Source organism: Molossus molossus, unplaced genomic scaffold (assembly GCF_014108415.1).
Source record: "Molossus molossus isolate mMolMol1 unplaced genomic scaffold, mMolMol1.p scaffold_m16_p_1, whole genome shotgun sequence".
Lineage (NCBI taxonomy): Eukaryota > Metazoa > Chordata > Mammalia > Chiroptera > Molossidae > Molossus > Molossus molossus.
The window spans coordinates 193711079-193738013 of NW_023425344.1; the positions used below are offsets into that span (position 1 = coordinate 193711079).

Below are 26935 nucleotides of genomic sequence, written 5' to 3' on the forward strand. Positions count from 1 at the left end.
TTTCTGACCCATGGCATAAATATCTTGGAATAAATGCAGATATTCTCTGACTCTTCATTGAGCCAACTCATATTTGTGGAATTTGTGAACTACATGATTCTCTACGAGATCTGGTTCCCAGTACTCTCGTCACTATTAATCACTCAAGGACAAGCCCAGAAAAGTTTAGGTTAACACTCGGAAATGCAGGTTATTACAGACATTTTCAGAGCAGGATTCTGAGCGGATCGGGACCTACCCAAGGATCTCGAGGTCTTACCTGACTAAGCTGTCGCTGCTGTCACACTCCACGCCCTCCGCACTCTCCTTCCCCAGGCTTAACGGGTCTCAGGGGAGAACAGCTCTCACCAGCAATGGCATCCTCGTGGATGACCTCAAGAGAGTAGAAATGTCTGGTGACTCGTAAAACAGTTTGGAGACCCTACTTTAGCATTTGGCATCTTTCTTTGAAAACTAGCTTTCTAAAGCTAAATAAAAAATAAAGTCAGGGTGAACATAAAAGGGGCTGCGTGGCAGGCCCGACAAGCTCAGGGATGAAAAGTCACCACACAGGACGGTGTGATCCTAAATTCCCACCTGCACAGGTCACGGCGGGTAGGCATGTCCCAGGCCTCCAGCTCCCTTAGTAAAGGTCAATCTTGACTTACGTGAGCTCTATCCATTATTCTTATGCTTTAGGACAACATACCTTTCACATGTCTGAACAATTTCATTTTCCAGATTCCTCGGATGCACAACCGCTGGCACCAGAGCACAGAACCAGAAACTGCTCGTTGTTACCTTGCTGCCCACGTACCATTTCTACTTGAGGGAAGTGTTCAGTGTCTTGCACTCGCCGGTGTAAAAGAAGTATGTATCTCTCCATGTTACTTTTTATTCAGTCCCAGAGATTCCCCCTCTTTGCTTAGTCCGCCTCTATAATCTACCACCACTAGATTTCGTGTAACCTTCCTTAAATTCTCTTTGATTCTAAAAACATTTTTTTAAACTGCTAATGCTATTCTCTAGAGCATTTTCTCAGTCTCTTGAGATCTTGCTTCTGAGCATGTCCTCAGATTGGCTCAACTACTCGGGTCTCTGCTAGGTCCCCATCTCCTGAATCGAGGCTGACAGTTTGACTTGCTTTGACCAGTACCTTGTGGCAGAAGTGACACTATACAGGTTCTAGAGACTCAGCTTCAAGGAGCCATGAGGCACCAGCCTTTTCCTCCTGGGAACGCTGCCCTGAGACCACCACCTAAGGGAACTGGTCTGGCCTCCTGAAGGAAAGGGGACACATGGAGGAGGACCAAGATGCCCCAGCTGCAGCGAGTGCCCACTGGCAGCCTTGGGAGGCCCAGCTAGCCCTCTGCTGAATGCAGCCCTATGATGGAGCCCAGGCAAAACCTCTGCCTTTTGATAGAAGAACCCCAAGGAAACTTGAAGCCATCTTTGGTCCATCACAGTATTTCTGTTGCATTCATCTATTGCTTTGTAATAGCTATGGAAAAACTTAGCAGTTTAAAGCAACCGCATGTATTTACTAACTGTTCTGAAATTTGGGTTTGCTGGACTTACCAGGACAGTTCTTTGCCTGTGGCTGGGAATTCAAGAGAGGTCCTCCCACAAGTCTGGTGTTTCATGGTGACGGCTGGGACGTCTAGGGCTTGGCCAGTCCGGCACTGTGATAAAATAAGACACACATATTTGATCTTTCTTCCTAGTGCTTGTCACAGAGCTCCCAAAACTCTTGTAATTCCTGAGTGATGGACTGAGAAGAGTATCTTTTGTTAATTATAATAAGCCCCTTTCGACCATACCTGAGTTTATGGTAGCATGATGACGGGGGCTCCAAAAGCCCCCAGATCTGTTAAGAAAGGGGCTGGTCACCAAAGGAACCAACCACGTGATTCGACTGGAACTTTAAACCCCACCCCTAATCTCCAGGAGGAGAGAGGGGCTAGAGATTGAGATAATCACCGATGGCCAATGATTTCATTAATCATGCCTACATTATGGAACTCTCACAAAATGACTAAACTACGGGGTTCAGAGAGCTTCTATATTGGTGAACAATACATCCATGTGCCAGGAGGGTTCACACCCCAACTTCAGGGTACAGAAGCTCCTGTGCTCAGGACTCTTCCAAACCTCACCCTATGAACCCCTTCCTTTGGCTACTCCTGTATCCTTTATGACAGCCTTTACAGTAAGCCAGTAGCGGTAAGTGAAATCTTCTCCTGAGTTCTGTGAGCCATTACAGCACTATCAAACCTGAGGAGGGAGTCATGGACTCCCGATTTGCAGCCAAGCTGGACAGCAGTGTGGGTAACCTGGGAACCCGCTGTGTGTGCCTGACATGTGAAGGTGGGGACACTCTTGTGGGATTGAGCCCTTCACCTGTGGGTGCTAAGTCTGGGTAAACAGTGTCAGAACTGAATTAAATTGTGGGACCCAACGGTGTACACAGGTCCACAGAGAGTTGGAGAATTGTTTGGTGTCAGAAGTGCTGCGAGTAGAGACGTTTTTCTTTAGCCGGGCACCCTTCAGCTCCCCATCTGAGCAGCCGAACCTCTTCCACGTAGCCGGGGGCTCCGAGAGGGCCAAGTAGAAGCTGCCCCGACTTGAAAGACCCGGCACAGTGTCACCGCTGCTGCATTTTGTTGCTCAAAACGAGTCACAAAGCCAATCCAGATTCAAAGGGAGGGAAGTAGACCCCATGTCTCCATGCGAAGAACAGAAAAGAATCTGTGGCCATCTTTAATCTAACACAGTCTCTCCTCAGTCCAAAACTTACTGGCATTTCTCCCACACGCAACATATTTTTCCCTTCTCAAGAGGTGTGCCAAGTCTCATCCAAAAGTCTCATCCAAAAGGGCAGCAGCTCGGTGTTCGGAATGTCACCACCTGGATCAGGTCTGGATGTGAATGAGGTGGCTTGGGTATAGCTTTTCTCAACCTGGAAGCCTGCGATCTAAAAATTCAAGTTATCTGCTATAATACTACCCCCCCCACCACACACAACAGAGCGAGATAACAGCAATAGACACTCCTGTTCCCGGGGGGGAGGACATTGAAAGCACATAGCAGGCACAGGCCCTTAGCCAGTCTGAAACCCAGCCACCACATGGTGCCAGTTTCCCCTGATGCAGAGGCGGGACTGTTAGTCCGTTAGGGTCTGTTTCTGCTCCGTGGACATGGTTCCTTAATCCAGCTGTTGGCTGTATCCTCCTCGGACACCGTTTCCTTTTCCAGGAAAAATGGTTCATGTTTGCAGCTGAGTAATTTCTCAATCTGCTTCTTGCTTATAGAAAGTTGGGGGCCCAGAGCTCTCTTTTGATTTTGAATTGTCTTTGTTCCTTTAGTCTGAGCATGTACTATTCCTTTAAAAACGTTGTGAGTATATTATTATAATTTACTTTATTAGACAAAAGTCATCCACACATCTCTTGGAGACAGGCCCTCTTTTCTTTGAGCTGTAAAGTTTAAAAACAGGTCTTACAGCCACAATCTTAACTTGACCTTGTCTAAGGTCACAGTTTGCTGGTAGCATCCTCATGCCAGTTCTTACTTTGAAAACCCTTTGGGGCAGGAGGGTCTGGAAAAGAGAGTTTTATTTTCCATTACAGCAAGCCTGAGGTTGCAGGTATTTTTTCTAAATGCTGCTTGAAAACTGAACTCCTTTAGTTCTTTCCTTTCCGTATTTTATCTCAGGTAGCTAAAAAAAAAAAAAAAAAAAGAAAAGCAAGTTAGCCTCTTTAGTATTCTACTTGGAACATTACTTTGGCAAGATCCACATTTTCTAACTTCTACATTACTATACTCATTAGCTTCACTAATTGTTCTATTACTTAAAAACACAGATGACCACCCTCCCAGCCTCCAGTCACAATTTCCTCCCTGCTTTTACCACCCCTCCAGCCTTCCCCCGGCTCAGTCTCAAAACCACCTTCTGTGACAGTACCACACCACAGGTACTACGTTCTGTTTCAATGATCTGTTGCTATGTAATAAACCATCCCAAAATGCAGGGGCTAAATTTACACAATGGTTTATAATTTCTCATAATTGTGTGGGTTGACAGCAGTAATGTGGCTACATTCCTCTGGGAGCTCACTGGGGCTGAACTGTCCAAGGTGCACGCATCCTCCAGACTGCGTCCACGTGGCCTCTCATCACAGTGGTCCAGCCTAAGTCAGTGTTCCTAGCTTCCCGAGACACATGCCAAGAGGACAAACACCAGCGTGCAAGTCTCCATCCATCATGCTTGCTAACGTCCCATTGGCCAAAGCAAGTCACATGAGAAAGTCCAGCGTCACTGTGGGAGGAGACACCAAGGGCATGAACACTGGGAAGTGTGTATGTGTGTGTCTGGGGTGGGGGGGAGGGTCACCGTCTACCGCATTGTCCAACTTTGTGTCCTGCCGTTTTCTCCCGGATTCACCATGCTGAACATGCACCACCTGACTTGCACAGGCATCTCTTCCTTGCCCTAGTCTTGGTTTTGTATCTGGATTACTCTATCTCCAGTCTCAAAACTGCTGTTTCTTTTATTTCCTTCCAGCATCAACTGAAATGTCACCTTCCCCCTTTATGATCACATGACCATGTTCCTTTATTTTTTGCAATCTGAAATTATCTTGTTTATGAATTTTCAAACTTGCTTATTTTCTTTTTCTACCAACATATAAGCGGAGGGGATATTTTCTACTCTGCCACAGCTCTGTTCCCAGCACTCCAAACAGGCCAAATACACAGTAAGTACTTAACAAATTTTTTCTGAACGTATGATGAATGAACAAGTGAATGGACAAATAAAGTGCTTAAATCTTAGTGTAAAGAAATTTATAATAAATGTGTTTATTTTTACAAAAACTATATCAAAATTTTAAGCAACTGTTGACTACTAAAACCAAGAGTGATCCAAAACAGTCTTTTTGGAGAACTGGACTTCACATTGGTTATAGCCCATTGAGATATTGAAAATAAATGATATATCTGAGATTTACTTCAAAATAATCTGGAGGACATGGGGAAATGTCGGGGCACAGATGCAATGAGATCGACTGTGACTTGATACTTATTTAAGCTGGGCTAAGGGTACATGAGACTTCATTATACTGTTCTCTTAACTTATAATTTGTTCGAAATTTCTATAATAAAAAAGTTTTAGCCCTCGCCGGTTTGGCTCAGCGGTTGGAGCGTCGGCCTGCGGTCCGGAGAGACCCGGGTTCGGTTCCCGCTAAGGGCACGTACCTCGGTTGCAGTTTGTCCCCAGCCCTGGTTGGGTCGTGTGGGTGGCAACCACTCGATGTGTTGCTTTCACGTCGATGTTTCTCTCTCTCTCCCTCTCCCTCTATCTGAACAAAAATATTGAAAAATGTCCTCGGGTGAGGATAAAAAAAAAAAAAAAAGTTTTAAAGTTACATGTAGATTAATAAGGGATTGAAAAGCATTAGAAAGATTGTGAAAGATTTTCACAATTATAAACTAATTTATTAATATTCCCATTTTTCCTACTTCTTTTGGAAAGAGAATTCTATGCATATATGATGGAAGAAAAGCATTTTTAAAGATTATCTAGAGCCCTGGCTAGTTTGGCTCAGTGGTTAGAGTGTCGGCCCGCGGACCAATGAGTCATGGGATTGAATCCGGCCAAGGGCATGTACCTCTGTTGCGGTTCATCCCCCACCCTGGTAGGGTCATGCGGGAGGCAACCAGTTGATATGGCTCTATCACATTGATGTTTCTCTCTGTCTCTCACCCTCCCTCCCTCCCACTCTCCCTGATAATAAATAGAAAAGTATCCTTGGGTGAGTAATACAAAAATTTTAAAAAGATTATCTAGAAACGTCATTGGCTAGATGACCTGAGGCTTATCTAGATGTTGCATGTAACCTGTAATGGACCTCATTTTAAGATCTTCCTGGAATTTTGCATGCAGAACAGATTTCTGTGGAGCGAATCATTCCCCCATTGATTTCCCTTCAGTTCTGAAGCATGCTCTCCTACCTCCTGTTGACTCCCCTGTCTGCTAATGATAGCTCAAGGCAGCAGCTCATGTAAGCACTGGCGTTTTGCCTTGATCTGGAGCTCAAGGCAGGTATCTGATGCAACAAATTTCTGTGTTTTCTGCCTGGATCAAGAAGCCAGGGAGAGCAGGCGTTGGTGCCAACAGATGCCACCCTCAAGCTGACAGCCGCTTTGCCTGGCTCCAATATCAGGCGGGGAGTTGCTCATCTCTTGGCAGAATTCAATTAATAAGGGACTTTTAATTATTATATATCTTTCATATGAGTGTTAATTTGGGAGAATAGAAAAAAATATATATGGCTTCGTCCCTGATTTCAAATGGCCTGAAGACTTAAAGGGCTCGGGCACAAATCCAGCCTTAGTGCATTATCTGACATTTCCCAGCCAGAATCAGAAGAACACCGTTACAAGGTTGAAGGCTGCCATGTCCTGAGCACTCATTTAAGGAATCAGGACCATGGAGCCAAAGCCTCCAGTGACAAAGCCTACCTGTGAAATGAGCCATGGAACTGATGATGTAGCTGTGTGGGCAGAAGCCCAGGACGTGGCTCTTCTACTCCTGAAAGCCCTGGTTTGTAACCAGCCTCTGCAGGAAGACCATGTTGCTTGGGCATCTCTGCCTCTGGAATAGAGAAAAGGAACCAAATGTGAATTTGTTTTCATGGAAGTCTCTGCACTGGGATTTGTCCTCACCCACAGCTCACAGACACACACTTCATGCAATGCTGCCCAGTTACAAAGGTGGTTGGAGGAAGGCCAGGGCAGAAATGGAGGTGTGGATGGGAAGAACCCCGCAGTAAGAGAAGCATAGCACTTCACAGGAAGCTACAAGCATGGTTTGCTTCCTCTAATCTCACCTCCCCAGGCAGCTAGCTGCAGCTCCTCAGGGAGGTCCTGCATTGGTAGTGGAGAGAGCGCCGGGCTGGCCAGGCAGCATGGGAGCTGGTCTTGACTCATTACTTGCCTCACCTTCTGAACCCTGATTTTCCATCTGAACAAGGAGGGAGGGAGATCTAACTGCTCTAAGATATCAGTTCTAAATACCCAAGAACCAGTAAATAAGTGATGAGATAAAAACTTGGAGACCGCTGGAGAGGGGCGAACTTAGGAGGGGTTATACTGTGGGCCTCCAGAGAACGGGGGCTTCCTGAGGGTGGGCAGCAGACCTCTGAGAAGTAGGAGGGATTTGTCTTCACTTTGTGATTATGTTCAAAGCCCCTGACTGACCTCAGCTTTTTGGAATAAGTTAAATGATGGTATCCACCACAGTGCTCAATAAATGTTAGCCTTCTGCTCCTTCCCTTCCTATAGGTGAAGCCTACCTTCCCTACATAGACCACCTCACCCAGACAAGAAAGAGAAGCACTTCTGATTTGCAAATGCAAACACACACCTATCTCTAGACTTTCTTTATAAAAGACTATTTTTAGTCCTGGACAGTGTGGCACAGTGGTTAGAGTGTCAGCCTGCACACTGAAGGGTTGTGGGTTCAATTCCTGGTCAAAGGCACCTACTTGGGTTGCAGGCTCCATCCCCGCATGCAGAGGCAACCAATCAATATGTATTTCTCACATCGATGTTTCTCTCTCTCTCTCTTTCTCTCCCTCCCTCCCACTCTCTCTAAAAATCAATGGAAAAAAAACACTTTTAAAATTAAAAAAAATATATATATTAATATAGCATAATTTTGCAAAGACCACAGTAGACTTCAGTTACCAAATTAAAATACAAAAATATTTTTATTGGAATTCAGTTGGATCTGAGAATGTTCCCATTTACAGATTCCCACAATAAAATAGTAGCTTAATCAAAGACTTATTTAATGCAAATATTTGGCATCCTACCAGAAAGACCATAAGGCTATTGTCAAATCAGTTTAATTTCTGTTACAAGCAGTAAGGGGGCCATCTGCTGTGGTTGGCAAAGAAATGAACATACTTCAAAATGCAAACACATCTCAGTCTCCCCTGCAGATCTCAAAGCAGGCACCTTGGCTATTGACAATTTGGATCTAAGATTTAATCCAACGTCTTTTAATAGGCAAGAGATATTAGATAATAAAATGTTCTATTTATTTGCTATTATGAAGGATGACAATTTCTTAGCTTAATACTTTGTGCCTTCTTAAGACACTCTATTCGAAAGCATGAGTGGCAATTCAATTCAGCAAACTAGGATAGTGCCCCTGCTGTGGGCAAGTCACCGAGCTCTGTGCTTTGAGGCATAGTGAGAGGGTAGGGTGTTTAAGGAGCTTCCAATTTAGTGGGGATTTAGACACATACATGGTTGTCATACAGGGCAGGAAGATACTGTCACAGAGGCCACTGGAATCTTCTTATTTTATAGACAGGGGTGGCAAAGGCTTCCCCCCCAGATAGCGGTGAGGTGGATTTTGAAGGAGAGTGTGATTCATTAGAAAGAGAGAGGGGTGGGGGACACCTGAGCAAGACTCAGAGGTGTGGGAGTGTGTGCTCTGCTCAGAAAATAGCAAGTGATTCTGTTTGTCTTGATACATTTTGTAAAACGAAGCTCAAAAAGTTGTGTGGGAACAATAGTGGACATCTGTTACGGCTTTTTTGTTTGTTTGTTTTCTTGGTTTTTGCATGTCTTTGATTCCCCTTCTCTTGGAAACAGCCTCCTGATTTTTCCTTTAGGGAAACTATCCCCGTTTATTTTTCAACTCATGCGACTTGAAGCTGATTGTGCAATGCCATGAATACCATCCAAAGAAGCTTGGAGTTTAAGTAATATATTTTAAGTATCTTATTTAATAGAACAGGGGATCACAGAAAACATTTTAAATAATGTTACGTTCAAACATATACAGAAGTTTAAAAAAATCTCTATAAACCCATACTCAGACTAAACAATTACCGAGATTTTATCATTCTTCCTCTGTCTCTCACCAAAGTATTTTAAAGTAAATCCCGGACATCCTGTGTTTTCACTTCTACATATTTTAGTGTGCATCTCTAAAAAGTATGGGCATTTTCTAACAAGCAAAATGCCGTTATCATACCTAATGATTCCTTGTGATTGACTAATACCCTGTCCGTATTCACTTTTCCCCAATTATCTCAAAAACATCTTTTCCTGCTGATTTGTTTGAATCATGTTCTAAACAAGGCCCACACATGGCATGTGGCTTTTATAGCTCTTAAGTCTATTTTAACCTATAGCAGCCCTCCTTACCACACTTCTTTTTTCTTTTCCTTTTTTTTTTATCCTCACCCGAGGACATTTTTCCATTTTTTTTTTTGTTCAGACAGAGTGGAAGGGAGAGAGAGGAAGAGAGAGAGGGAAACATCGATGTGAAAGGGACACATCAAGTGATTGCCGCTTCTTTTTTCTTTATGTCATTGGCTTGTTGAGAAAATCATGTCAATTGTCCTGAGAATGTTCCCAGTTCCGACTGGTCTGGCTGTGTCCTTGTAGTGTTATTTAACTTGTTTCTCTATCTCCTGTATTTCTTGTACATGGAAATTACCCAATGTCTGCTTGTCTCACATTTATTAATAGTAATGCTAAGAGGAGCTCAGTGGGTTAAGGTGGCAATGACCTGATTCTTCCACTATAAAATTTCTTAACTATCTACTGCCTATCGATTTCATCCATTGATGATCTTTGCCTGATCACTAGGGATTGTAAAGTATTGGTTTTGTAGCCCTGGCCAGTTTGGCTCAGCGTTTAGAGCATGGGCCCACAGACCACTGAGTCGCGGGTTTGATTCCGGTCAAGGGCACGTCCCTCAGCTGCAGTTCATCCCCAGCCCTGATCGGAATTGTGTGGGAGGCAACCAATCGATGTGTCTCTTTCACATCGAGATTTCTCTCTCTCCCTCCCTCTCCCTCCCACTCTCACTAAAGATAAATGGGGAAAAAATATCCTCAGTGAGGATTAAAAAAAGTATTGATTTTGTAATTTTATTCCTCTTTCACACTTATTACCTAAACTTTTTCACTAAAGAAAGATGTTCTGTGTCAAGTATGGCTGTTTGGTGATCCTAAATATAGTTGATCTAGGAAAGACAAATTTTCTTATAATTGTTCATCTTCAAGATATTACTTAAAAATCTTTTAAAACTGAAAAATATAAGATGTAAAATATAAATAAAATATAAATAAATATAAAATATATTAAATTAATACCTTAATAAATTATTGTAAGCAAACACCTTTGTAACCACCACCCAGGTGAGGAATTAGAACCGTGGCAGCCACCCAAGAAGCCTTCCGCCTGCCCAGTTACTGTGATTTCTACAGTGATCATTTACTTGCTTTTCTTTGTATTTTATGACCCAGTGTGCATCCCTAAACATTATACATGAGTTTCTTTATTTATATCTTTTAATTTTAATATGAACTTTTTTTTTATCCTCACCCGAGGACATTTGTGTGTGTGTGTGTGTGTGTGTGTGTGTGGCATTTATCTTCAATAGAGCAGGAGGAAGAGAGGGAGAAAGAGAGAGAGAGAAACATTGATGTGAGAGAGACACATCAACTGGTTTGCACCAACACGACCCCAATAGGGGCTAGGGATGAACTGCAACAGAGGTACGTGCCCTTAGCAGGAACCGAACCCAGGACTCTCTGGTCTATGGGCCGACGCTCTAACTGCTGAGCCAAACTGGCCAGGGCAATATGAACTTTTAATATGACTATTTTTTATTTTTTATTTTATTTTATTTTATTTTTTTCCTCACCCGAGGATATTTTTCCATTTTTTGTACAGATAGAGTGGGAGGGAGAGAGAGAGAGAAACATCGACGTGAAGGGACACATCGAGTGGCTGCCACCCGCACGACCAACCAGGGCCGGGGACAAACTGCAACCGAGGTGCATGCCCTTAGCGGGAACCGAACCCGGGTCTCTCCGGACCGCAGGCCGACGCTCTAACCGCTGAGCCAAACTGGCCAGGGCAATATGAACTTTTAATATGACTGTTTTTTAAAAGTCTCTTTTACTCTACAGGTTCCTGTTTCACTGCCCACCCCCCACCCCCCTTAAACGTATTTGTTAAAACACTTGACTGTTTGATCTACAGAGTTTCCCAGCCTCTGGATTTTACTGATTGCATCCCCATGACACACTATTTCATGATCTATGTACTTGCTGTAAATTGGTAATTGTATAGAGGGACTCAATTAGATTTCAGTATAATTTTTTGGAGACCAGACTACTTCATTGTGATTTGTGTTCATCATAAGACTACATCATGCCTGTTTGCCTCTTTTTATCATGTTGGTAGCTATCAATACCTATTGTCTGGATCAATTCAATTCATTATGGGTTGAAAAATGATGATATTCCAATTTTATCATTCCTTCCTCATTTATTAGTTAAAATACTTCTATATAGAACCGCAAGGTATTATTTGGTTATCCAGGGGTACAGCTGACATAGTAAAAGTAGGAACCAAAGAACTGTAGAATTAGAGTATCACACAGTTACCATTTGCATTGTCTTGCATTATACACACAACAGTCTCAGCAAAATCACCCATTCTACCACCACCATTATTGAAAAAGTTTAAAAGTTGTTTGCATATAATATGCAAAAAATATATAAAATAAAAATTTAAAAATTGTAGGCATATACTCTCTCCATTTCCTATAGTTGTATTTTATCTACATTTTCAGAGCATATATCTGATACATATGCTCTCCTCTTCAACCCTCATGTAGTCCTGGTTTTATTTATTTATATATTTGTTTAGTCCTGGTTTTGTAAGTAAACAGGTAATTTAGTGCTCACCACCAGTCTTTGGGGCAACATCTCTCTAGTCATTTGGACATCTGAAGTTTGTTCTCTAGAAGATTCTTGAGGAAATGTGTGAGGAAACAACACTGAATGACTGTGCCCTCACAATGTTTCCAACAGAGGACTCTGGCAAACTTAAGAGTTTTGCCCTGGCTGGTTTGGCTCAGCGGCTAGAGCAGTGGCCTGTGGACCAAAGGGGCACTGGTTGGACTCCCAGTCAAGGGCACGTACCTGGGTTGCAGGTTTGATCCCCAGCCCCCAGATTAATGCGTCTTTCTCACATTGATGTTTCTCTCGCTCTCTCGCTCTCTCTCCCCCTCCCTCTCTTCCACTCTAAAAATCAGTGGGAAAATATCCTCAAATGAGGACTGAAAACTCAAACAAACGAAAATAACTTAGAGTTTTTGTCAACCTGATAGGTGAGAAGTAGTAACTTGGTATAGTTTTAATTCGTATTTCCCTTATTATGAGTCAGATTGAGCATTTTTAAATGTTTAAGGATCATTTCTTTATCTGTGAATTGTCTGTTTATGTCTTTTGCCCATTTTTCTATTGGTTTATTGGCTTTCTCCTTTTTTTCCATTTTTACCCCTTTGTATGTGGGCTCTTCTGATTTTGTCATTTCTTCTATGACTTATAGGGATTTTGACATGTGACTTTACAGTATGTTTAATACCTTGTAGGGTTACACACTTAAAACTTTTTTTCCAGATTTGTGTGTATGTGAGGGTGGTGGTGGTAATAATAGTTTATGTTCTCAATTTAAATGCATATTAAACTTGTATAGCTCTAGAAAAAGTTATTGACATTTGTGTTGGGGTCATGTTAAGTTTATCAATTAGCTTAAGGAGAATTGCAATCTTTATGATGTTATCTCTTCCCATCTAAGAACATGGTTTCTCATTCCATAGCTCTGGTCTACCTTGCGTCTTTCAGTAAAAGTGTCTTAAAAGTTTTTCTTACCTAAGTTTTGCATGTTTCTAATTAAGTTCATGCCTGGATATGATGTAAGAGATAATTCAGTATTTCAAGTGAGCAATAAATCAATATCCCAGGGCAGGATAGAAGGGAAAAGAAAAAAAATAAAGAGACATGTACCACAAAGGTATATGATTGGAAACTAACTTGATGTTGAGGAGAGGATGAAGAAAAGGGCACATGGGTGACTGCAATGACAATAATGTTAACAGATAATAGGAAGAGAAGGAGGTTGGGGGAAGAGAGAATGAATTTCACTTCTGGACACTTAAATTTTGAGTCTGAAAGAGAGAGGTCAAACCTGAGAATTTAGATTTGGAAGCCGTCAGTTAGAGCTGTAGGAGTGTTTGAAAATAACTGGGGAGAGAAAGAAAAGAGAAAAGCCAGTGGTAGAATGTCAAAGAATTTCTATATTTACACAATGGGCAGAGGGATCTAGTCCCTGAGAGAGACCAAGAACGAGGGGTCTGAGGTAGGAAGTGAATCAGAATACAAAGGTAGGGAACCCAAAGGAAGTGTTACTGCATTTAACAATGATAAAATCACCAGTAATTTTTGAAAAAGCTATTTCAAAACTGTCACCAGGGTGAGGTAAGATTGTGAAAGATTAAGTAAAGATCATATCGACTAAGGATGAATTTGTGTAGTAAATTTAAACTGTGTGTACTTCAAACGTGCAATCCAAAGGTCTCGTGGCGTAGATAATCTTTGTAAGTATCAGTTTAACAAACATGCTCAAATGACAACAGTTTGGCCTAAATTAAATTTTATTAATACTTACTTCTTGTTATGGCCACATAATCCAAACTTAAAAGTTCAGCCCTTTGCCTAATATACATTCTAACTTTCTCTCCTGACAGATGTGTGTGGCTTCAAGTAAAACCCCACATTCAAGTGCTGAAAAGAATAAGAACTTTTCCCACTACTACATAAATGTTTGTCCTTTTATTTATTTATCAATTTTTTTTTTATCCTCACCCAAGGACATTTTTCCATTTTTTGTTCAGATAGAGTGGGAGGCAGAGAGAGGGAGGGAGAGAGAAACATCGACGTGAAGGGACACATCGAGTGGCTGCCTCCCGCACGACCAACCAGGGCCGGGGACAAACTGCAACCGAGGTATGTGCCCTTAGCGGGAACCGAACCCGGGTCTCTCTGGACTGCAGGCCGATGCTCTAACCTCTGAGCCAAACCAGCCAGGGCAAATGTTTGTCCTTTTAGGTAGGCATTTATAACAATCCTTAGGTTTTACAAACTATTGTTGTATCTCGTGTTCCTTCACAAGATTCTGGGAAGTAACCAGGACATGGGTCATTATTCTTTTTTTTTTTTTTAATTTTTGTTCAGATAGAGTGGGAGGGAGAGAGAGAGAGAAAAAGAGAGAGAGAGAGAGAGAGAAACATCAACGTGAAAGGGACACATCGAGTGGCTGCCACCCGCACAACCAACCAGGGCCGGGGACAAACTGCAACAGAGGTACGTGCCCTTAGCGGGAACTGAACCCAGGTCTCTCCGGATCGCAGGCGGATGCTCTAACCGCTGAGCCAAACCGGCCAGGGATGGGTCATTATTCTCAAGAAAGTGCAGAAAGGGGCAGAGAATGACAGAACCGAGTCTAGATCTTAGGTGTTCTTGACTCCTAGCCTCCAAGCATGTTATGAGTCACAGTTGAAAGTAGGAAATTCTTTTTCTAGGTATTTTAAGCAGAAAAAGACATAATGCAGGGAATTGGGCTCTTTTATATAAATGGAAGAACACGTTTTAGACTGTGTCTCTAAAAATGACTCTCAGAACAACATGGTCCAGTTGACCATCAGGGGAATGAGTGTATACCTGGAATCACTGGAGATCAGGAAGCTAGACCAGGAAGTTTCTGATACTGTTGCTGCCACCATCATATATCACTGCTACCACTCAGTGGCAGTTTGCCATTTGCAGAGCTGATGACTTGGCACTGGAACACGGACCCTTGATACCTAAGAATGTCAATAATGGCCTGTTAATCCGGCCAGTGTGGTTCAGTGGTTGAGCATTGTCCCATGCACCAAGAGGTCACCTGTTTGTTTCCTGATCAGGGCACATGCCTGGGTTGCGGGCTTGATCCCCAGCAGCGGGTGTGCAGGAGGCATCTGATCAGTGATTCTTCTCTCATCGGTGTTTCCATCTCTCTCTCTCAAATCAATAACAACATATTAAAAAAAAAAGAATAGACTCTAGAACACTGCTGTTAAACACCGTCACTGTGACCTTGCTTGCAAGAAAGTCACCAAAAGTGGGTAGGAGAATAGCTTCTGCTTCATTTTCATGCTCCAAATCTTTCAAGGATGCATTGAATAGAGGGAATGAAACGAAACTCATATCCAGAACCCAAGCTGTGAGGAAGTCTAAAAAATGTAGTTTTAGCTTCCTAGGATCTTCATACCAGGAAGAAGCTGGAACAAAATTGAGCAAGCCAATCCACAATACTTGCTACAGCAATTCTTTGTGTCTTCATTCAAGATGTTGGCAAAAATAAGGGTTTGAACCATGTAGCCCACCCCTAGAAAATGCTCTCCAGATGGCTATCATTACTATAGCTTTCCCAGGGGCATGGTTGTAATTGACAGAGCTGAGACTTAAACCCAGGTCTGACTCCAATAACTAGAATGTCTATACTGCCTTTCCGCTGCATTCATTGTCTGTGGTTGTTTATAATCCACCTAGTTTTATCTTCACCTTTTTTTTTTTTTTTTTTATCCTCACCCGAGGACATTTTTTGTTCAGGTAGAGTGGGAGGGAGAGAGAGGGAGAGAGAGAGAGAGAAACATCGATGTGAAAGGGACACATCGAGTGGCTGCCACCCACACGACCAACCGGGGCCGGGGACAAACTGCAACCGAGGTACATGCCCCCAGCGGGAACCGAACCCGGGTCTCTCGGGACCGCAGGCCGATGCTCTAACCGCTGAGCCAAACCGGCCAGGGCTATCTTCACCTTTTTTTGAGGGAAAACTATGAAACAATATTCAAATGCTGTGCTAAATTCAGGGTATTCTGACTTACCAATTCCAATGGAAAAGAGATGCCATTTCCCACGCTGGGGAATCCATGCCTGTTTAATGATCCTCATGCTAATCTTACTTTCCTCATAACTGCCTAAAATGTTCTGGAGGCTGGGTCGGCTAGAATCTGAATTCGTGGGCAGAGTTTGTGTGCAGCACATGGTGGTCTCTCCTCTGCTGAACTTCCTGTCGGCGGATAAGTTCAGACTGAGAATATTTAGCAGCTGCTGCCTCTACAGAGGACAGTCACCATACTCATGGCCAGGATTTTGCACTTGATAGCTCAGGGGCCCCCGGGCAGACGACCAGCTGTGATAAAAGGTGTGTAGTCTCTTATTTGTACAAATTGGACTCATCATAAACTTACCAAAAATTCCAGATAAAGTGTTTCAGCTTTCACCTGCAGATCATGGAAAACATGGTGGGGATCCACAGCACCCTCACACTGTTAGCAGAATAAAAAGTACGAGATGTCCATATTGGGGAAAAGATGTAATAAAGATGCTTGGATTAGAAAAAGTTCATCTTCCACAAGTTAACAAAAACATGCCTTTGGTGAACGCAAAACTGAAAGTGGTTAACATTTGATAAGGATCAAGCCCCTGAGGTTGCCACAAGGCCTCCCAACAGAGGGCACAGCTCACATCTGCCTCAAGAGCACTTGGGGGTTAGTAGTGCAGCGGTGTCCAAGCCCCGTGGGCCAGGAAGCAATTAAGTCAGAATGCCAGAGCTGTTTCAGATGAAAAAGTGCAAATTATTTGTATTTAAAAATGGCGAGAAAATGTTCTCATTAAAATATATTTTAAATGCTAAAAAAAAAGAAATTGAATTTGCATTAATTATGGCTTTAACCAGAAATTTCTCTCATGTGAAACACACGCAGAGGCCCACAGTTGGGACTGGTAGGGCCACCCACAGTCATCAGGGCCTCCTGTTTATTGCACATCTTCCTCATTATCTCGCAAAATTTCAAAATGGCAGGTGTCTTCCCTTGCACCTGGCCCAGAGCCGGACATATTTTAGGCACTTTATCATTTGTTTAACAAACAGCCTAGTTTTCATTTCCTGAGGAAACTGTAAAAGTGGTTTAAAAATGTGATTTCACTTATATGTGGAATCTAATGAACAAAATAAACTAACAAACAAAATAGAAACAGGAGGTAGGGACTGGGTGGAAAAGTGAAGGGATTTAGCAAAAAAAAAAAAAAACCCCAAACCAAAAAAACTCCCCAAAACCCAAACAAAACAAAAACATTTCATAGACAACAGTATAGTCATTACCAGAGGAAAACAGGGATGGGGGTGGGGGAAGCAGGAGAGAGTAAAGGGGGCATAAATGGTGATGAAAAGAGACATGACTTGGGGTGATGAACACATAATATACTGATGATATATTATAGAATTATACACCTGAAACATATAATTTCATTAACCAATGTAACCCCAATAAAGTCAATAAAAATATGATTATGTATACATCTAAGAAATGTGCTTAAAAAACTGTAAAACAAAATTTTGTATATAAATCTTGTTTTTCCCTTGAATTCAAATATTTTAGGTCATGTACCTCCATGCAGGGTGTGGGAAGTGGGGGGGTCTGGGCCTGGAGTAAAATAACTTGAATAATTTAGAGAAAGTTGTAAAATACAGGTAAAATCCAAAAGCAACAACAATGAAAAGGAAGCATAAAGATATAAGAAGCAGAGGTTAACGAGAAATAAAATCCCCATAACAATCAAACACAATCTTAAGTTTAAAAAACAATTTTTTTTTCCTTCATTGATTTTAGAGAGAGGAAATGAGGAGAGAGAGATAGAAACATCGATGAGAGAGAACATCGATTGGCTGCCTCCTGCATGCTCCCCACTGGGTATCTGGCCCACAACCTGGGCATGTGTCCTGACCAGGAATTGAACCGGCGACCTCTTGGTGGATGGGTTGATGTTCAATCACTGAGCCACGCCATCTGGACTTAACTTTCAAGGCAGAATGGAGATTTCAAACAAGCCACCAAATCAAACTATAGTAGACAGTCTGAACAAGTATCTTACGTATTATGTAGCTTAATGGTTAAGAACTAGGCTTTGGGACCTAATTAATCCCAGCTCTTCCTGTTATTAGCTTTTACCCCTACCAGTTAACCTCTGAGCTAAAATTTCTCACCTGAAAATATTCTTTCAGAATATTACAGTGAGAATATATGCAAAGCATTTAATAGTGTCCAGTGCAAAGAAATACTCTATATAGTAATACCATTCTCATGATAGTTTATTTATAAAATTATGTTCCTTTCTCTCCAAAATTAAGTACTTAGAAATAAAACTTATTTCAAAAACTGTAGGTCCCCCCCCCCGCTTTCTACCCTTATAAGCAGATTATAGTTCCAAAGCTGGTTATATACATTTAAAAAAATTTCAGATTGATAAACCCATCCACAAATTTGTAATTCTAATGATAAAAAATTCATTTATAGCAATGCACATCAAACTCTACCTCTGCTTTATAGATTTAATACAATAAAAATGTTGGTCTTCTATTATGGTGACAGGTGCTGAGGCAATTAACATTTATAGTAATACCTGATTTTTCAATTCAGAGAGGGTAGGTGGTACACCAGTTCCGTTTACACCAGTAAACAGTCTACTTCTAAATGCAGTCCTTACTAAGAACCTTCTTTTGCTTTGTTCTTGGCTCCTCAGTGTAAATTCTCACTTTTAAAATAAATTACATAGCATATTATATATACCTCCAATTGGCACTTCTTAAAGAATATGTAATTAGTTCTTTGCAAGACTGAGCGCCTCTCAAAGGTAGGTTCAAGATTTTTTTTTTATCCTCACCCGAGGATATCTTTTGCATTTATCTTCAGATAGAGCGGGAGAGAGAGAAGAGAGAAACATCGATGTGAGAAAGAGACATTGACTAGCTGCCACCCACATGACCCCAACCAGGGCCGGGGACAAACTGCAACCAAGGTACATGCCCTTCGAGGGAACCGAACCTGGGACTCTCTGGTCTGTGGGTCGACGCTCTAACCAGTGAGCCACATCGGCCAGGGATAGGCACAAAATTTTAAGTCCTCAATATTTTCTCTAGGTTATAGAACTCACTTTATTTTATTGAATATTATTGGGGTGATACTGGGGAATAAAATTATACAGGTTTCAGGTGTACAATTCCATAACACATCATCTGTACACTGTACTGTGTTCACCACCCAAAGTCAAGTCTCTTTCCATCACCTTTATCCCCCCAACATGAACTGCCCCCATCCAATCACCACTACTGTCCATTGGAACTCAAGGAAACGGACCCTCCTTACAGCTATAAAGGCTGAACCAAGAATCTAAGTTAGCCCAGATGGCGTGGCTCAGTGGCTGAGTATCGATGCATGCACCGGTTCGATTCCTGGTCAGGGCACATGCCCAGGTTGTGGGCCAAATGCCCAGTGGAGGGAATGCAGGGGGCGGCCAACAGATGTTCTCTCTCACTGATGTATCTCTCTCTCTCTCTCTCCTTTTCTCTCTAAAATCAATAAAGAAAAAATAAAAAGAATCTTAAGTTAATTGGCTTTTGGGTGGGCCTTTGACCTTGTTTTGTCCGATGAGACTAAATGGGGTTGGAGGGTGGGACAGAAGTGTCTAATGGGAGATTCTGGGATTTTTTCCTCTCCGATAAAAGCTTGACAGCTGCCCACACCCCTTGTTTGGAATATGTAAGATAAACTATTCGGAGCTCTGGCAGCCATCCTGACCGTGAGGCAATAGACAGAAAAGTAAAGCTTAAAACGATGGAACAGAAACACAGTATCTTGTTCTTGATAACATGGAGCCACTCAATGAACCCTGCTGTCTCCAAAATTCTCAAGCTAAAACTAAGTGTCCTTACGGTTTTAGCCCGTGATATGTTTTCTCTTACTTGTAATGAGAAGCACCCCAGGTATTACACAATATCCGCCCCCCCAATATTCATACTGGTTCATTATATCCACTGGTCCTTATGTTCTTGATTAAATTTTTTTCCTTCTGTCATTGATAATCCTAAAAATTATTTTAAATTAACATCTAGGTAGTTCATGACTTTTATCTTGAGTGACTGTCATTCTTAGGATTGGCTTCATTTTCTTCAATCAAGTACTTCGGAATTTTGGTTTGAGGCTCATCTTGTGTGGGAGTCTTCCTGCCCCTCACCTCCTCCCTTCCTTTTATAACTGCTTCCACACCTGTCCACACTCGGGGTTCCAGGCCTGTGTTGATAGTAGGGCTATCACAGACCTACACAGACAAGTAGGCTGTTTGGCTCAGGCCCTGGCTACAATATGTTAGTTTCTATAATACAAGTTATATTGCTTCATCTCAGCCCCTTTCAAGAGTGAGGACACTCCACCTCAGATCCTGGCTTCATTACTCCGCAGCTGACATTTCTGGCTGCTTTCTCCTGCTTCCAGGCCTACAACTAGGTTCTGATTTACAAGTTCAATACGCTTACCACTTTGTATTTCTGGTTTGCCTAAATTGCTTTTGAATACAGCTGTGCTTTAAAAATCTTCTCCATGTTTTTACCAAAATATCCCTATCTAGGTACTCCACTGGCTAACAAACACTTTAAAACAAACATTTTATCATTATAGGAATGAGCAAAAGAAAAGCTGTTTTTTTGGACAACGTAAAACTCGATGCCATGTGCTGTCCATTGGTAATAAATCCTAAATGAACAGCAGAGTTCTGATGAGGAAGAGCGGTGTATCCTTTTGGATGAACAAACAGCAGAGAGCAGATTAGCAGCATGGCTGTGCCTTGTATTGATTTTTATCCATTTGCCCGAATTTCATGAACTCAAAGGAAGAATGGCATCAGGTGTTTATAAAATGACATGCTGCCTATATAAAACAGACTCCATAAATCACTTTAAGGTCCAGTCAGTTTAATATAAAACGTTTTTAATTGATTTTGAAAACATTTAAAAAACAATTTTTGAGCACTTTCAATAAAAAAAGAGAACTGAAATGCTACTGCAATATTCAACTACTGTAGTTTTAGCAGGTACAACAGACAACAAAACATTGGGGAGATCTGACTTTTTGCACTAAATGAAACATGAAACAGGGCTTGTTTTTGTCATTTATGGTGTAGTTAAGCACATTATAGTACAAGACTATTATATGAACCTCAGATGCACTGCACAAAACACTTTCCTTCTTTTCAGTTCAAAAGTCAGTGCTTATTGCAATTATATGCAAAATTATTTACTTCATGAAGTCTTATCATGATAAACAGTATGCAAAATGTTTTAAACATCAAAACAATGAAAATAATCCAAGAAAAGGACATATTCAACAATAACTAAGCAGAATTAGTAAACATAAAAAAGTAAATAACTTGTGAATAACTATGCTTGCCTGGTTAACACTGAACCAGTCTCAATACAGCCAAGAAAAAAAAAGTGGTTACAGGAATACCTAGTACTGTACAAGATAAGTCAATAACACTCATGCACATTTTGTGATCATGTATTAACATGGTGAAGCAAACTAAACTTAATTCTTCCTGCTGTAATATTCTCATGTAAGAGAATAAGAAATAGAAATATCTCATTGAGATCAATGCACATTGCTACATAAGACAATTTTATCTGTCACTTTGATGACATTTTGTCTTTTCATAATGAAACACATTTAAAAAGTTTAATCTGTGGACTGTATTGGTTGCATTTATCCTAAGAGATGTGCCTGCCACAGGTTCAACAAATTTAGTGCAATAATATGAACCCCAGAAAGTTTGCTGGACGAATTCAACCAAATTTAAAGTGTTTGCTGCAATACTGTACAGGGGTTAAAAATCCTCCAGTTTTTATATTTTTATCAAAAAAGATTTCCATTATTTTTATATTAGTAGGAAGCTAATAATGTAAACATGGGATTAGAATGGCCTCAAAATCTCCTTTTCAGAGTATCTCATATAGAAAGGCTTCCATCATTTATTACAAGAAATCAAACAGTTTCCTTTGGGTATTGCATACTTTGGTGTGCAGTAGTGCTGTGTCTCAATGTACAGTGAAGAAGTAACTAGCATCAAGAAAAAATACCTAACAGATCATTAAATCAAGATAACAGCAAACATACACAAATGCCAATAACTAGGACATATCAATATATAAACCTCTGAGCCAACCCTAGCACCATTTATTTATCAAAATATATTAATACCCTACCTTGCAAATTTAGTGAACAATGAAATCTTATTAAATTAAACCCTTCATCACAACTGTTAAATATTCATTGATTGTAGTCTTCTGATTGGCTTACTAATTGAGGTAAAGGAAAACTTCGCTAGGTTCAAGGTAGCATAGCAATGGTTTAATGTTAGCTTTAAAAACCTAATGGCAATTTTTAAATCTATCTCCAAGTAATCTCGAAAAGTTAATGGAGCTGTCAACTAGTGAACAGATCTGTGTCAACATGAAATTTGTAAATAATTATTCATAAAACAAAATGGGAGCCATTGAGAGAAACATTTTAAAACAAATCCTGAGTGCTTATTTTGCAACTGTGGTTATCACAATAAATAAATTAAGCATGTAATAAAATGCTCCTCTACTTCAAGTACTATTGATACCCCCCTTTGTTTTATTAGCAATACAAAGATGTGTGGCTTCAGACCTCAGGTGGTGAATTGTTTGTGTTCAGTTTTTGTGTCATCTCTCTCCTGCTTGTTTCTCAGAGGGCCCACGATCAAACTGTATTACCACATTCAGGAGACGTGATGGAGTCAGTGACAAAACTGAGGACTTAAGAATATTGTAATTTAAAACACTTCAAAATAAATCTTAAATAGAATTTTAATATGTGCATGCAGCCATTGTGATGAAACTTTAAAAAAAAATGCTTTTATTGTCCTTTTCAATTCCCCTATCTCAATTACCAAATAATAAAACATAAAATATTTTTCTAACATGCTTGTATTTATTCTATTAAATTACAATGTCTGAAGTTATTTACTTGTTTTGTGTGTTTGCATGTGGTGTATGTTGGCTCCATATTAAAATGAACATTTTAAAGTAAGACGAATGCAAGGTCACAAATATAAATGGCTACTAGTTTTTCCTTTGAAAAATTATAGTGCAGTTTTCACTTTCCTTAAATTAATATTTAATTTTTCGTTATTTTTCTTTCCTATTTAAGCCCTTCATTGCAGGTGCACATGGTACTGAAATCCCAGAAAGTCCTACAGAGATTTTTCATTCTACAGTAGCTCTATGCTTCAAGCCTAAATACTTTAATAACCTGAATATTATCCCTGTTTTGAGGAAGAACTTCTTGTCTACAATTCACCTTATCTATGATTTCATATCTAGAAGATAATGCCAACGACAACAACAAAAAAAAGCTTATGCCTAAAACCAATGGTTTCCTCTAAGTTCTGTGCAGATCAACCAATGAATTAAAACGAACTTATACAAAATAAAGATCTAGACTGCTCTTGTAAAAGCTGGTTAGTCAATTGTTTACTAGCAAACAATGTGATAAAATGGGGAACATTATAAAATTTAAAACCTAATACTTGTTCTTCTACAGCCTACTGTCTTTTCAGAATCTTTTTAAGAACTGAGGCGAGTCTAACCATTTCCTATTGAAGAAGAAACCACTTCTGCAGCAAACTCTTTTAAAATGTCACAATTAATAGTAAGTGTTTCTGCTGCGGGAGGCACTTCCATTAAGACAAATACAATACATATGTCTTTAAATACAGTGTGCTACATATTATAAAACACAATTTAACCCAACATTTCAACAGTAGGATGGTCCTTGCTTTCTATCCATTCAAAACCTGATGAAGTCATAGAGCTCATGGATTCACTACAGATTTGTTGAAATAATGGGTCATTCTTTAATTCTTCCAGTGTAGCTTCATCATCTTGTCCCTGCTGACGACCTGGATCAAACAGTAGATTTGGGTCTAAAGTGTTCAAATCATTGATGCTGCCTGAGAGCTCAGAAGACAACCTGATATCACTAGAGAAATCAGACGCAGTATTAGTGAGATCAGATGCTACCTGACCTACCAGCTGCTGGTTGGTTTGCAAGCCGTCTACACTCAACAGGTCTTTAACAGTGCTACTGAAATCTAATTGTTGCTCTCCAATTTCTGATTGTGCTTGATCATCTCCAGGAGAAAAACTGATCTGATCCGTGCTATTACTTTTGGTGAGGTAAGATGGTGTTTGGAATTCATAAACAGAAGTGCTGGAATCGATCATATTCTGAGGATTGGCACTAGGAAAAACAGTGGAAGTTTCCAAAATCTGAGTGAGATTCATCCGAGCTGTGTAATTGGAGGGCAGGTTGTTCATGCCCAAGCCTCTCACTGCATCATCATTGTCAGAATCCAGTTTACTCAACAAAACATTGGTTATTTTTTTACTGTTTGTTTGCTTCTGAAGAGCGTTCGGGAAAGCTGTCTGCATCATGACTGTCAATGGAACTGACTGACTTCTTTGAGCTATGTTGTTGGCACATGCATCTGTGTGAACATTTGTAAAAACATGAACTTCTGGGGTTACCGGACTTCCAAAGGGGGTCACATTCGATCGGGGGATGTTAGATACTGGATAGAGGGTGCTTCCACTAAGATTACGTTGGCGATGAACAGCAGGGCTTACACTCCGGCATCTGAAGTTGCTGCTGGCAGACGAATTAGTTCCTTTATTATCAAGAGGGGCAGGGACGGCAAAACCCTCCTGTTTGTTGGTGTTATTTACAGTGGCACCTTGATGCTGCACAGGAGAGACAGGAGTCAAACGACCAAAATGAGTGTCATGATGTCTGGATTGGGACTGATAAGACTGTCCAGGCACAGCAAAAGCATGAGGCTTCCTGAAGCGGTCTTCCACTAGTTCCTGATAGCTTGGCAGAATGCCATGGCCAGACACTGATGAACTACCGACCCCACTATACCCATTATTCATCCATTCAAGCTTGGTTTTGTCAGGGTGTGTGGCCATGGGTCTTTGCATCGGTTTCACAGGACTACTTGAGACAATGCTGGCATCATGATATGCCATACTGGAGCTTATAGGGGTAAATGCAAATGGATTCCTGCATTCGACAGGGCTGGGAGGGACACTACTGCTGCAGTTAGAATGCGGAGTACCAATGGGTGTGTGCCGGCTACTGCCTAAAGCACTGTCCACAGGTGTGGTCTGGGCTAGCCTGGAGCAAGGGCTCTCCCGTGACAGACTCTGAGACCCAGCGATCATTTCAGATGTTGGGGTTGGGGTTGGGGTTGGAGTGGGAGTGGGAGTGGGTGTGGGTGTGGGTGTGTGGATCGGAGTGCCATTGCTATGGATTGGATGGTAGAAGTGGGTGCTGGAGGTGTGGGATGACATAGGAGCTCCCGGAGTTACTGACTGATTCTGAAGGGTCATTCCCAAACAGTTACCGTAAGAATGAGAATTGTTCATCGACATTTGCTGCTCCATAAGCACCAGCTCTTCCACAATACTATCTTGTGTAAGTTCATCATCAAAAGGAAAATAGCTTTCATTTGTTTGGGAAACAGAAGGCTCAAACTCTTTCAGTTCAGATTGTAGAGGTAACTGATCTGAAGACTGTGCTTGTATTTGATTCAGAGAAGTCTCTTGTATCTGGCTATGTAGCTGCTGGGTATATGTGTCCTGCGGCATTTCTAACTCCCAGACAGATTTCTCTAAGTCACTGATATCAGAGTGCTCAGGAACTGTCATAACACTGACCTCTTGTTGTTCACAGGCAGCAGATACAAACTCAGAGCCCTTCGTGATCTGGTGCCATTCGTTTGGATTAAAGCTGCCATCAGTTTTTGAATCACTGTCCAAGAGAAAGACACTCCCTTCAAGTTTTACTTTTATATCTGGAGATGATGATGGTGTTTGCTGTTCCAAAGCTGAGTCACTGGTAATAAGAGCAGAAGAATTCAAGGACTGGTTTGCCATCATGTGTGAGTTGACATTTATTGAAACTTTGCTAGGAACTGGAGCACCTGCTGTTGAACTTTCTGTTTTCCCTGAATGTGGAACCTTTTGGTCCTTCTTAACACTGCCTGGTTTCTGACCTTCTGTGATAACTGCAGAAAGCGGTTCCACAATTGGTTTCTTTACAGGAGGCACCTGGGACTCTTGTAATGCTGAAGATAGTCGCTTTCTTGGACTTTTAGTGCATAATTTAGGGTCTTTATTTATTGAGTCACCATTAGATGGTGAGCTGGTGCTGGTGAATGTTAAGTTCTGAGTGGCAACTGAGAGAGTGATAGTGCTTGGATTATTGCCTGTCGAAGTGCCTGGTGGGATTTCATTACAACGACTCTTACATTTGGTCCTCTGGTCACAGACCTTAGTTGTTTTAATTTCGGTGACACTGTCATTTGAAGGTTTTTGCACTACTCCATCTGTATTACTTTTCTGTCCCAAAAGGGCACTAGGCGTTGTTTTAGGAGCTTTAGTACCTTCAGCATTCTCTTGGCACTGTACAGGGTGCTCATCTGATGACAATTCCGGTTCCATCTTGACTTCCACAGATGTGCCCCCAGCACCACTGGACTTGGATCCAGGAGACTGAAGTGAAACAACAGAACCATTCTTGATCTGTGGAAAGGTCCTTGCTTCTTCTGTTGTTCCTGTAGCACTGTTTACTGAGGCAGAATGTTTAAGGGGGGCACTACTGTTGCTGGGTGTGAGGGATATTGCTGTCATTTTCACCACATTTAGAGAACTCATGTGAGAAGTGGGTACAACAGCGGTTTTGATGGGACTGCTAGTAAAGAGGACAGTCGTTGGAGAGCGAATGGTGAGTGCACTGCTGTTGGCTGGCTTAGGTAAGATCTGAGGGTAGCGGTTCCGGGCAGAACGATCCCCACCAGGACTGGCTGGAACGTTCTGAGGAGTCTTAGGTGCCTGTTTCACAGACTGCATGTGCTGAGTGACCACTTGTACATTGAGGGGAAGAACTTTGCCGTCAGAAGAACTCACTGGACTCGGTGATGTAACCAATTGCCTGGTCCTCTGGACCTATTAAAAAAGTGAAAAACAAATCAGATTTAATGAGTCTAGAATATTAATAGTAAGTCACATATCTATATAATATTTAGGCATTTTCATATATGTTAACCTAAAT

The 26935-nt window shown here is 41.3% G+C and overlaps 1 protein-coding gene, 1 long non-coding RNA gene and 1 pseudogene across 4 annotated transcripts in view; 1 reads left to right on the plus strand and 2 right to left on the minus strand.

Annotated features, from left to right (window-relative positions):
* Positions 1-267: 267 nt before the first annotated feature.
* Positions 268-6627, minus strand: LOC118630865. The gene is made up of 4 exons (XR_004959696.1): positions 6502-6627; positions 3551-3697; positions 1558-1661; positions 268-373 (listed from the first exon to the last, which is right to left on the minus strand). It is a non-coding gene; the product is annotated as an uncharacterized LOC118630865 (long non-coding RNA).
* A 9419-nt stretch (positions 6628-16046) lies between these two features.
* Positions 16047-16532, plus strand: LOC118622745 (annotated as a pseudogene).
* Positions 16533-20711: 4179 nt separating this feature from the next.
* The window catches only part of RFX7 (regulatory factor X7), a 129376-nt gene continuing 123152 nt past the window's right edge, over positions 20712-26935 (minus strand). For all 3 annotated transcript variants that reach the window (XM_036262888.1, XM_036262898.1, XM_036262907.1), the window contains exon 9: positions 20712-26829. In XM_036262888.1, the coding sequence (XP_036118781.1) occupies positions 23563-26829 (3267 nt within the window). In that variant the 3' untranslated portion in view covers positions 20712-23562. The remainder of the gene's footprint in view (positions 26830-26935) is intronic.